Source organism: Delphinus delphis, chromosome 20, assembly GCF_949987515.2.
Source record: "Delphinus delphis chromosome 20, mDelDel1.2, whole genome shotgun sequence".
Lineage (NCBI taxonomy): Eukaryota > Metazoa > Chordata > Mammalia > Artiodactyla > Delphinidae > Delphinus > Delphinus delphis.
Window position 1 is genome coordinate 46,083,190 of NC_082702.1, and position 11,844 is coordinate 46,095,033.

The 11,844-nt window shown below is 40.0% G+C and overlaps 1 protein-coding gene and 2 non-coding genes across 4 annotated transcripts in view; all 3 read right to left on the reverse strand.

Moving 5' to 3' along the window:
• Positions 1-11,678, reverse strand: part of SF3B3 (splicing factor 3b subunit 3) — a 51,325-nt gene extending 39,647 nt beyond the window's left edge. The window contains exons 1-7 of one of the 2 annotated variants that reach the window (XM_060000962.1): positions 11,570-11,678; positions 9,019-9,156; positions 6,444-6,770; positions 5,586-5,758; positions 4,737-4,878; positions 2,318-2,430; positions 23-160 (exon numbers count right to left, since the gene is read on the reverse strand). In XM_060000962.1, the coding sequence (XP_059856945.1) occupies positions 23-160; positions 2,318-2,430; positions 4,737-4,878; positions 5,586-5,758; positions 6,444-6,770; positions 9,019-9,088 (963 nt within the window). In that variant the 5' untranslated portion in view covers positions 9,089-9,156; positions 11,570-11,678. Of the gene's footprint in view, positions 1-22; positions 161-2,317; positions 2,431-4,736; positions 4,879-5,585; positions 5,759-6,443; positions 6,771-9,018; positions 9,157-11,458 lie in introns of both variants that reach the window. The other variant, XM_060000961.1, reaches the window with a different exon arrangement.
• LOC132417361 (small nucleolar RNA SNORD111) lies at positions 412-502 on the reverse strand. The gene has a single exon (XR_009517802.1). It is a non-coding gene; the product is annotated as a small nucleolar RNA SNORD111 (small nucleolar RNA).
• Positions 6,080-6,159, reverse strand: LOC132417362 (small nucleolar RNA SNORD111). Its single transcript, XR_009517803.1, has one exon. It is a non-coding gene; the product is annotated as a small nucleolar RNA SNORD111 (small nucleolar RNA).
• Positions 11,679-11,844: the final 166 nt, after the last annotated feature.

Sequence of the window (11,844 nt, forward strand, 5' to 3'; positions counted from 1 at the left end):
CCTCACTCCATGGTCTACTTACCATATCTTCATCTGTCTCCAAAGTGATCTTAAAGATATCTCCCTGCTCAGTTTGGGCCAAAAAGAAGAACATTGACTTCGTCTTATGGGTGGCAGAGCAGACAAAAATCATTCCTCTTTCAGGGTCATCCAGGTCATTCTAGCAAAGTCAAATACACAACCAACATCTTGGAAATGAGTACTCCTTTTCTGGAATTCAACACTTTACCAACAAGGATCATACGGGCCATCCAAGGCCTAGAGGCATCTGATACCTCTCCATGCAAGCTTTGACCCAGAGCAGCCTGCCGGTCACAGGACTAAAACACAATAACCAAAAATTCTTGTCTACTATAAATACATAATAAAGCTTACGTTTTAAAAAAAAAAAAAAGCCACAATTCCACTCTACAGCCTAATCAGATCAATAAGGCAAGAACTATCTCCAGAGAAAAATGTCAGAGAAGAGACATGAAATTTAAAGAATCATCATTTCAGGCTGTGAATAAAAGACTGTTACATGTTCATGACAATACCATCCAAAGCATCATCATAGCCCTTATTTCCAAAGGGCATTCCCCCTTGGCTGGACTTTGGTTTTCTTTTTTAATGTTTCCAACATTTTGTATTTCTCTCAGAGTAAGTTCAAGGGCAAAACATGTTTTATACTTCTTTGCAGCCCCAAAGCCAAGTACAGTACCTGGCAGTCAGGTCAACTAAACGGATCAACTAAACTGATCAACTAAGCGGAATCACTTATCACTCCTTACCAAGAATTTAACTTGCTGATCTTACCAGATATTCTAAAATTGATGGAATCTTACTCAGATACCATGTACTAGATAAACTAAGTTCTAAAAGGTTTAACCTCAGCACCTATAAATTAATATTAAGAAGATAATCTGCGGTGAGAGGAGAAATTGAGGAAGCAGACATCAAATAAGATTACCCATGTGCTGTTGATAACTGCTGAAGCTGGGTACACAGAAGTTCACTATATACACAATCATCCCTTGATATCTGCAGGGGATTGGTTCAAGGAGCTGCCAGATACCAAAATCCACGGATGCTCAAATCCCTTATATAAAATGGGGCAGTACAAGGAATAGTCAGGCCTCCATATCCATGCATGAGAACCCTGCAGATATGGAGGCCCAACTGTATGCTTAATGGTTTCCACAGTAAACTTAAAATTAAAAGCAATAAAGCACCATTTTCAACCACCAGTGTAGTAACTGATTGAGAGGAAAACCACTGTGTGAAAAGATTTAGGGGAAAAGAGTATTTACACAGTCTCAAAGTTCACTAGTTTCCACACCAATTACAAAAAGGAAAAGGTACCTTTACAACAAAGACAAGTAGTATGTGATCAATTTAGCATTACCAATAATGAATCAAATCAGCATTATGTGCCCATAATGTAATGTAATGAGAAATATGTATCAGCACCTAAGTAATAATTCTATCAAAAATATAACATGGATGTTATCATGAGGAAAAAGACTATGGGACAAACTACAAGAAAATTAACCCAAACTCTTAAAAAAAATGTCAGTATCATAAAAAAAAAAAAACAAAGGTGAGAGGAAATATTCTAAATTAAAGGAGACTAAAGGTAGATATAAGGGATCTTGGGAATACAATGAGAGAACTGTACGAAAGATAACTGTATTACTCAAAATGGTAAATTTCTTGGGCACAATACTGATAGTGTAGGAAAATTTCTTCCTTCTTAGGAGCTACATCTTAGGAAATTCTTGCAGTGTCATACAACCTATCTTCAAATGGTTTTGCCTAAAAAAATTTGTAGAAACATAAGAAAGAAAAGGCAAATGTAGCAAAGCAGTATTAATTGGGGAATCTAAGTGAAAGGTATACAGGAATTCACCATTCTCTCCTTTTAGATTTTTCTGTATGTTGGAATGGGGTGGGGTAGGAGAGAATGAAACACAATTTATCTCCAATGAATACACCTGGATTCTTCAAACTAGAAACTTTCAGGAATTTCAAATTGATAATCTCCATAGGTTCTTCGAGAATGAAAACTGTGTTGGTTTTTTTTAACTGAAGTACAATTGACTTACAGTATTATGCTAGTTTCAGGTGTACAACATAGAATTGTGTTGACTTTTAACTCCCTTTCTTAAAGATTTTGTTTTGCTTTTGTTAAGGTATTTTACTGGCTTTATTAAAAACATTTACAAAGAAACTAAAACTTGATTAATAGATAAATTAAGAGACCACACTGTAATTACAAAAATTAAGTTCATTTCACAAACACAAATATATTTTCTCTTATGGCAAACAAAGACCTTACCCGTCTCCTGGGAATTGGACAGCGGATATCTGGTTGGTCACCAAAGTTCTTATAGGTGATGTAGTTTTCAGAGCAAATCAGCACTCCACTTGGACCATCTGACCCCCCCGGAACTGTCAAGAGAAAATGAAACTCAGCAGTGATTTGACATAACCATGAATTACAATTTAGCCTTCAATTCCTTCCCTCCTTCAGCACAACTTGAAGGTACAGTGTGCCTGAAGGTGATAAACATTCAATGTTTCTTTTCCATGATAGTTATGCTAGACAAGGATAGGGCACCATTTGGGGAATCTCAGCCTGTCCAGATCTCTGATAATGCATCTTAATGTTTAGCTCCAAGCCCAGAACTCAGTTCTTACGTTCGGACCTATAATCCAACTGCCTACTGGACACTCTCACATGGATGTTCCATAGCAGCTTAAAAATGAACGTATTCATAAACAAGTGCAGAGTTCCTTCCCAAACCACCTCCTGGGTTCTCCACCTTAAAGAACACTGTCATCGACCAACAGACCAAACCAAAAACAAGAATGTCATCCTTCAATTCTCCCCTCTCCCATAGCCCTATTGATTCTACCTCCTTAGCAGTCCTCATGCTGCGAATCTCTCTTGGTTTAGTGAAACAGCTTCCTGACAAATCTCCTGGCTTATTATCTTCCATTCCATTCCCAAAATGAAAGCATGTGATCTTTTAAAAACGTTCACCTTTAAACATGTCATTATTTTCCTGCTTAAAAATCCCTCAGGGCTTCCCTGGTGGCGCAGTGGTTGAGAGTCCGCCTGCCGATGCAGGGGACACGGGTTCGTGCCCCGGTCCGGGAAGATCCCACATGACACGGAGCGGAGCGGCTGGGCCCCTGAGCCATGGCCGCTGAGCCTGCGCGTCCGGAGCCTGTGCTCCGCAACAGGAGAGGCCACAACAGTGAGAGGCCTGCGTAATGCAAAAAAAAAAAAAAAAAAATCCCTCAGTAGCTACCTCCCACCTCTACCCCATCCCTTTACCTCCAATGATCCAATAACAATGAGCTTTCAGTTCTTTCAATGAACCATGTTTTTTCCTGCATTTCGTCTTTTGTGCATTCTGTTCCATTTGGCCATAACAGAAACTCCTCCTCAACCCCCGTTACACTTAGCTAACTCCTAACTAGTCCTCAGTTCTCAGCTGAGAGCACTTCTTCTGAAACCTTTCTCTGACGCATTGCCTTCCTTCCCTAGGTTAGGGACCCCTCCTCCATGCTGTCATACCATCTGGCACACTCTGGCAATTTTTTTGCTACTATCATATATTCACCACTACATTCAATCTTGCATAAAAGGAGACACTACATCTAACTTTTCATCACTGCAGTCCCAGAGCCCAGTAGACTGATTTTGCAGATACTGATTGTAGAGGCTCAGTAAAAATTTGTTTTAATGAATGAAACCCTCATAAATGAGAAGTACAATAATACATTACAGCAAGTAATTAAATACAATCTATTTTCTAAAATTCTTCTGCTTAATATATAAGAAGTCTCTTCCTAAGATTTAATGCTCAAAGACAAGCACTGTTTTGTATCTTTCTTCTCTAAAATCCTCCCCCAACAACTGACATATTTCACTTTAGACATTAATTCAAGTGCAAATGACTTGAAATAGAAAGGACTGGATCACTGTCTTACTCAAGCCTGATGAAATTTAGATTACCACAAATACAGTTGCCCTCTTTTAGTCTTTTAATATGAATTAAACTAACACTGATTCTTCATAGTGAACATCTTTGAGCTCCTACAAAAATCATACTTTGCTCCAGTGCATCTAAAACACTGTTGATCTGATTTGCTAAAATTTAAGGTTTTTGCACCCATAGTCACAAGTATAACCAGCCTGCAAATTTTTCTTATTACTATCCTTCTCTATTTTTGGTACTGAAGTTATATTAGGCTCATAAAGTGGTACAACAGTTTTTATTCTTTTTTCTAACCTCTGGAGAAATTTAAGGTCCCTGAAAATTCTGGACCTTAAATCTTCTGAGAAAAAGAAACTTTGGATTATTGCTCCAATTTCTTTAACAAATGCTGGTCTATTCAGGTTCTTAATTTCTTCTTGGATCAATTTTGGTAACAGTTACATTTGTCTTTTCACAAAGCCAGGTTTTGATTTTTGTAATGAGTGAAAGATTGACTACAGTCAAGACACCAGAGCAACCAACAGTAATCAATATTCTAAGCTGACTGCTCTCTTTTCTTCCCTGCCCCCATTAGAGGATAAGAGTTAACCACCACATGAATTTCTAACCTTGCCAAAACACAGACAAGGCACTCAGGTTTACTACAAATGGATTATAGTTTCCAAATCATATTAAGCAAACAGTGCTAAGTTTGAACATAAAATGGACTAAGCAAAATGGTACAGAGCAGCTCTAAGAGAAAAGTACCTGTAATAAGGAAGTTTCCATGTTCCTCCAAAGGTTCACTGTATTTTCGGACCACATGATTTAAACCAAGGTCTAACTCATAGAAAGTAAGTGTCTGCTGGGTATTAGCCGCTGCTTCCCCAGTTGGATCATTGTCTGCTTCCTATAGAATAACAGTGGCACAAAGACTAATCAGTACCATAAAATCAAACTTTTAAAACTGGAAAGTAAAAAAGAGTGGATACATGCGTATGTATAACTGACTCACTTTGCTGTACACCTGAAACTAACACAACATTGTAAATCAATTATACTCCAATAAAAATTATTTAAACAAACAAATAAACATAGCTGGAAAGGGCATCAGGATTCCTCCATTTCACAAACGAGGAAGCAGAGGTCCACAGATGCCAAATGGTTTGCCAAAGTTCACACTAAGTAATGGCAGAGTGAAAGCAAGAGCCCAGGTCTTCTATTTCTGAGACCAGGGTTAGCTCTACTAGAAGATACTGCCTTCCTCTCAAGCAAAAGAATGGTATGCCCCATCTTTCACTATCTCCCAGTGAAAAAATATCCCAAATACACTTTCACCTCCTTTTTCAGGGAGCTTTTCCCAATAAATACCCTGTTTCCACAGGGAGACTATTCAAATCAGGTAAATTCTGAAACACTCCAAAGTATTTCAGAAAGGTATTTGGAATAGAAAAAAAAAAAATAGTGAGCAAGTAAGATATAAGAAATGCACAATGAAGAAAACAATCTCAGGGAAGCACCAAAGTGAGTGGAAGAAACCCAAAGGAGGGAGACGGGGAGAAGGGAGGGGAAGGAAAAGGTGGGTAGAGAGATTGAGACCCCCCCCCCCACCATCACCTCATAATCCATTTCCAGACAAGCAAACATTGGATTTTCAAATCCCACATCTACTCCAACCACATGATACACTAAAGTGTTCGCTTTGTGGGCCTCCAGTGGAGATGAAATGGTAAGCCGGGCTGCAGCATCTCTGTTCAAGATATACACCAATTTCTGTTTCTCAATGGCGCCTGTTGAAGGAGACAAAACATAGAAAAACTCCAGATAATGAAACCAGAGGCTACAGAACAGCTAGATTCACATCACAATTATTTTCTGAAAGATCGTTAATAGCCAGTACTAACTCTACAAGCATATGCATGCTTTAGGATTTTGCTAAAATAGACAAGAGCATAATTTTACCCCCCTCCTTCCTAATAGGGATCTTAATATCCCACTAACTCTTCAAAAATTTTTATGACAAACTAAACAATAATTCATAGAATTGCCAGCTTTATTCTCTGAATTAGATCTAATGATTTTGTGACTGGTCAAAGAAGGTTGCCCTCTGGAAGCCTGATCAGATACACAGAATTTTCTTCAAGATATTTATCAGAGAAGAGACATGAATGTGAATCATCACTTCGGGCTGATGAAAGCAACCATATTCATTGTCTAATAATGTAAAATCTTACAGTGTAGCCTTTTTGCTACACTTAAAGAAATGGAAAAACACCCATTTCCAACTAGATAAGAAGTAGAAAAGGTGTGTTAAAACTTCTCCCATTGTTTTAAAAGGAAAAGCAACTTTAAACATCCAAAATGATCCAAACTTTACCCAGCTGAGTGATTTCTTGGCACACTATCAAGATCACAGCACTGTTATCCTGAACTGAGCTTCTTTAAGAGTCAAAAAGTCAAGAGTAAGTCACTCACTAATCATAACAGCTCGCCCTTTGGGATCCACAGCTAAGAACTGGCCAGGAACAATGCGGCGGCATCCACTCTTGCCAAAGGTTTCTTGGTGAATTTTCTCAAACATATTCTTAGACGGCTGGTATTCCAGAATAACAATTCGACCTGAGTCACTACCAACCACAATGTAGTCTTTTGTGCCACCTGTCAACCTAAAGGCCATGAGTGACCGGATGACACCAAATACTTCCACAGTTAGTAGAGTGTGTACTTTGCCGGTGTTGGGGTCAGGGCGAAGCAGCTCCAAGATCTTTCCCCGGGAAACAACAATTTCCTGTTGTTTGGTTCCTGAAAAACACGAAAAGTAAAGATCATGAACAATCAGAACTAGTAACCTGAATGGATCAAAATTTCACTAAAGGGACTTCCCTGGTGGTCCAGTGGTAAAGAATGTGCCTTACAACACAGGGGACACGAGTTCGATCCCCGGTCAGGGAACAAAGGTCCCACACGCTGCAGGGCAACTAAGCCCGCACGCCACAACTACTGAGCTTGCGCGCCTCAACTAGAGAGCCTGCATGCCGCAAGCTACAGAGCCCACGTGCTCTGGAGCCTGTGCACCACAACTACAGAGCCTACGCGCCCTGAAGCCCCCACACCACAACCAGAGAGAAGCTCACGGGCCACAACGAAAGATCCTGCCTGCCGCAACTAAGACCTGCCACAGCCAAAAAAATAAATAAATTTTAAGAAAAAAGAGCCAAAAAAGATAAATGTAACCGAGCTGGGGGCTTAGTATTTTAAGTTAATTTATTCTACTTTAAAAGGTACTTTTCCTGGGCTTCCCTGGTGATGCTGTGGTTAAGAATCTGCCTGCCAATGCAGTGCAGGGGACACAGGTTTGAGCCCTTGTCTGGGAAGATCCCACAGGCCACGGAGCAACTAAGCCCGTGCACCACAACTACTGACCCTGCACTCTAGAGCCCACAAGCCACAAGTACTGAGCCCGTGAGCCACAACTACTGAAGCCTACACGCCTAGAGCCCATGCTTCACAACAAGAAAAGCCACCACAATGAGAAGCCCGCGCACCGCTATGAAGAGTAGCCCCTGCTCACTGCAACTAGAGAAAGCCCGCACACAGCAACGAAGACCCAAATGCAGCCAAAAATAAATAAATAAAATAAATTTAAAGGCAAAAAAAAAAAGGTACTTTTCCCAGAATTTAAAACATCTAACAAAAGTGGTATCAAAGAAGAACTTTTCAAAAATGGTCACACAAGTTATTTTTAAACTTCCTTTTTATTTTTCTGAGATTTGCCATCAATCTGCGTAATTCAGAGTTGTCTACAAACGATATTAACATATGTTTTGGGGACTTCCCTGGTGGCGCAGTGGTCAAGCATCTGCCTGCCAATGCAAGGGACACAGGTTCAAGCCCTGGTCCCAGAAGATCCCACATGCCATGGAGCAACTAAGCCCGTGCGCCACAACTACTGAGCCTGCGCTCTAGAGCCTGAGCCTCAGCTACTGAGCCCACGCGCCTAGAGCTCATGCTCCGCAACAAGAGAAGCCACCGCAATGAGAAGCCCGCGCACCACAACGAAAAATAGCCCCCGCTCGCCGCAACTAGAGAAAGCCCACGCGCAGCAACGAAGACCCAATGCAGCCAAATATAAATAATTTAAAAACAAAACAAAAAAAAAACATATAATGTTTTGCTTCGTAAAATTAAAAATTACCAAAGCCTCTTTCTAGCCCATCTTTAAGGCTATTGTTCTAAAAAATCATATTAACTTTTTGGGCTGTTAGCTGTAATATCTCAAAGACCTTTTAAAGCTACCACCTAATATATGCTGTTTATTTCTAAACTGACTCCTAAAAAGCTCACTTGCTTTTATAACTGCAATCAACACCTCCAAATACGTAACAGTCAACTTGTCCCCATTTCTCCCTGCTATGTAATTCCACCCAGATGAGTTGTCATCACCTTTAAACTAAATGTTTAAAATATCCAAGTTCCTCCTTCCCCAAACACACTCTCTGGTCTCAAGTAACCTGCTATCAACGTTACTGTCATTTTCTCTGCCACCCAGGTTGCAAACTCATATTTTCTCTTTCCTTCTATCCTCACTGCCCTAATACAGATCCTCACTATCTAATGCCTAAATGGCTTCCTATCCTATCTGATATGCCTCTCCTACCCACCTCAATCCATTCTCATTTGCTCACTGCCATCACTTATCAGGCCACCTTATTTTCCAAAGGTCCTTTGGAAGATCAAGTACTCCAAAGTGCTTTAGAAACTGTAAAGTATCACATAAATTACAATTTCTCTAATGATTAAAAGATATTTTTCATAATTTGTTTTAGAAAAAAGGTTTGAGATTGAAAAAGCAATTTGAAGCATAAAACTAGTAATATTAAAAATGTTAGGAATTCCCTGGCAGTCAATTGGTTAGTACTCTGCACTTCCACTACAGGGGGCACAGGTTCAATCCCTGATCAGGGAACTAAGACCCCACAAGCCGCGTCATGTGGACAAAAAAAATTTTTTTAAATGTTAAGCTCAGAAAAATAATAATAGAAAAACTTACCAGAGAAGTTGCCATGAATGGCAAAGCTGATGCCAGTGGCTCGCTGCAAGGTCAAGTTGTACAGGAACATGGTAGCAGTAACACTGAGCCACCCACAACTCCACAATCCAGGCCTTGGTTATACCAAGTCAAAGCAAGCTAAGAGTACATAAAAACAGAAAAATATCAGCTGTGCAACTGTTCTTTTAACAGACATTTCTGTATGGGAACTTCTGGCTGAAAACAGCAGAACCAGGAGAGTAAGGCCTATTGAGGAACAACATACTTATAATTAAGAGTGCCTTCTACATACCAGGCACTATGCTACTATACACTCTGTTTCAACCTCACAAGAAACCTATGAAGTACTCAATATTACACTAATTTTACAGATAAGAAAATTGAGCTAAGAAATTAAATTGTCTGCCTGAGGTCACGTAACAAATAGTATTATCGCTAGGAGCTGGGATCTGTACCATTAAACCAACACTGTCTATTTGACTTTGTCACAGAAACTAAGTAGGTCTACATTTACTTGTATTTGAATAGGCTCTACTTTCACATGGTTCAGAATTCAAAAGCACAGCAAAAAGCTGACTCCATCCATTCCCTAGCCATCCAGTTTTCCTCCCTGGAGGAATCAATTTCACCAAGTTATATTGTGTCCTTCCAGATATTTTCTGTATGTACAAAGAAAAATATATATTAATACTGTCTATTATCCCTTTTTAACTAAAAGTTGGATACTGTATATCATACACTCACATCATAGTACAACTGATTTTTTATCACTTTACCTATCTTTTGAGATAGCAACAAACAAAAAGCTTTCTCATTTTTATTTTACAACTACATAGTATTCCATTGAAAGAGTATATCACAATTCATTTAGCCAACACCCTACTGACGAACATTCAGTTTCTTCCCAATCTCTTGCTATTATGAACACTGCTGCAAAGAAAATCTTTCATATATAGGCCATTCATATGTGCATGACTGTATCTCTAAACTGAACTGTCACTTCAGGAGCAAGCCTCCCCAAAGGAGTATACAGTCACAGAAAAGGATTCTTCTCATCAGACAGAACTGAAGACTGCAAACTGATGCACTTCTACCATAAAAGAATTACCAAAACTACACCTATACACAGTTAGTGCTGGAAAATAAACTGAGCTATCTTTCCTCAATTACAAAAAGAAGGGATCTTGAGAAATTCAGAGTGGTCACTGTGTAATTAATGTACGAGTTTGGTTTTGTTAAATGAGAAAAGAAAATTATGAGCAAATGTCCTTATAAATAATAATCATTTGGGGGCTGGGCAAGAGCAGGGTGCCTAAGAGAGGAAAAGATCCTGCAGTCTGGAAACAGGTCCTGAGAGATATACACTCTCCTACTTGAAACCAAGGAACATCAAGGAAACCAAGGAATGTTCTTCTAGGATCACAGGGAAAAAAAAAAGAAAAAGTCTTGAGATGGAACAAGAAGGGAGTGAGAAATGACCTACAAGAAGAAAAATAGAAAAAACATACAGACACAGAGACATAGATACACACACACCCAGAAGGGCTTAGACATTGGGAAATTTCCAGGGAAAGTTATGCTCAGCTTAAAGTCTGGGTAAAAAATAGGCAGAGAATGTGTTAAAGTTGCTCTCTGAAAAGCAGTGAATGTGATTCTCAGACATGATTTATTCTGTTGCATCTTGCTCTTATTATAAAATTTCAAACATAATTTCAAATCTCCAGTTATCAACAACAAAATTTACAATGAAACCCCTACCATGTTGTCAATGTGATCCGTGTTGCAGGACTGATTACATTAAAAATAAAGAATTTTTTAGAAAACAACAGAGGAAACCACAGGCCACTTCTGAAACCTGGAAAAGCTTTACAACATACACTATCCATTACTATCTTTGGAATTCATTTTCCCCAAACCTAGTTGGATCCAGGTTCCCCAAGTATTGTTATCTTGGGTAATGGAGGAAGTTGCAATCTGGAAGCAGACCAGCCAAGAACAATATACCAGGAACCAGTAACGGCCAAAACTTGGTAAATTTTTATTTCCCCCACTTCTATCTCCTGCAGGGGAATACTAGGAAATGAGCCTGTGATTGCTCCCTCCACCCCTTCTCCATGTGCCAAAAGAACATCACCGCATGAGGATCAGAGAAGGAAACAAGTCGCCCAAATGCCAAAATACAAATACAAAAGTCTTGACTTCAAAGGCTGTTTCCATTATTTACACTTTTAACACTCTCGATCTTTCCACCCTCCCGTGTGTCGTTTACTTTCTCCAGAAGAAGACGTCCCTCCTGCTTGCTCCTTCTCACACCTCCCCCAGCGCCTAAAAGGTACACAGTTTCTAGAAAGCTTATTTTGAGCCAGGCCTGGTTCCCACACTGTGAACGGAAACGGGAGACGATTCCCTAAAGCCGCCCCAAGCATTCCCTTTCCCGTACCTCTCGGGCCTAAGCTGCCTCAGAAACCTCTGCCACAGGCTCGGCCCACCCTCCTACAAGGCCGCTATCCGCCTCCCCGGTCTCGGGGAGGTCGGGGAGCTGTTTCTTTACCCTGCAGCCAGGAGGATGGCGTAGATATCCGACAGATCCTCAGTTTCCTTCAAGCCTTAAACAACCACCAACGCCAAGCCGCCGGCGTCCGCCATTAACTCCTCAGACAGGGACCTTCCGGTTGGCGCGCGACGGAAAAAGGTCCCCAACCAGCGCCTGAAGAATGTATATATAATTTTTTTTTTTACTGCTTCTGTCTTGCTTCCACACAGCATTGAAAATTATTTAAATATACTTTATGACCGTCACTTTTTCCAGGAGAATAGGAAATGAAT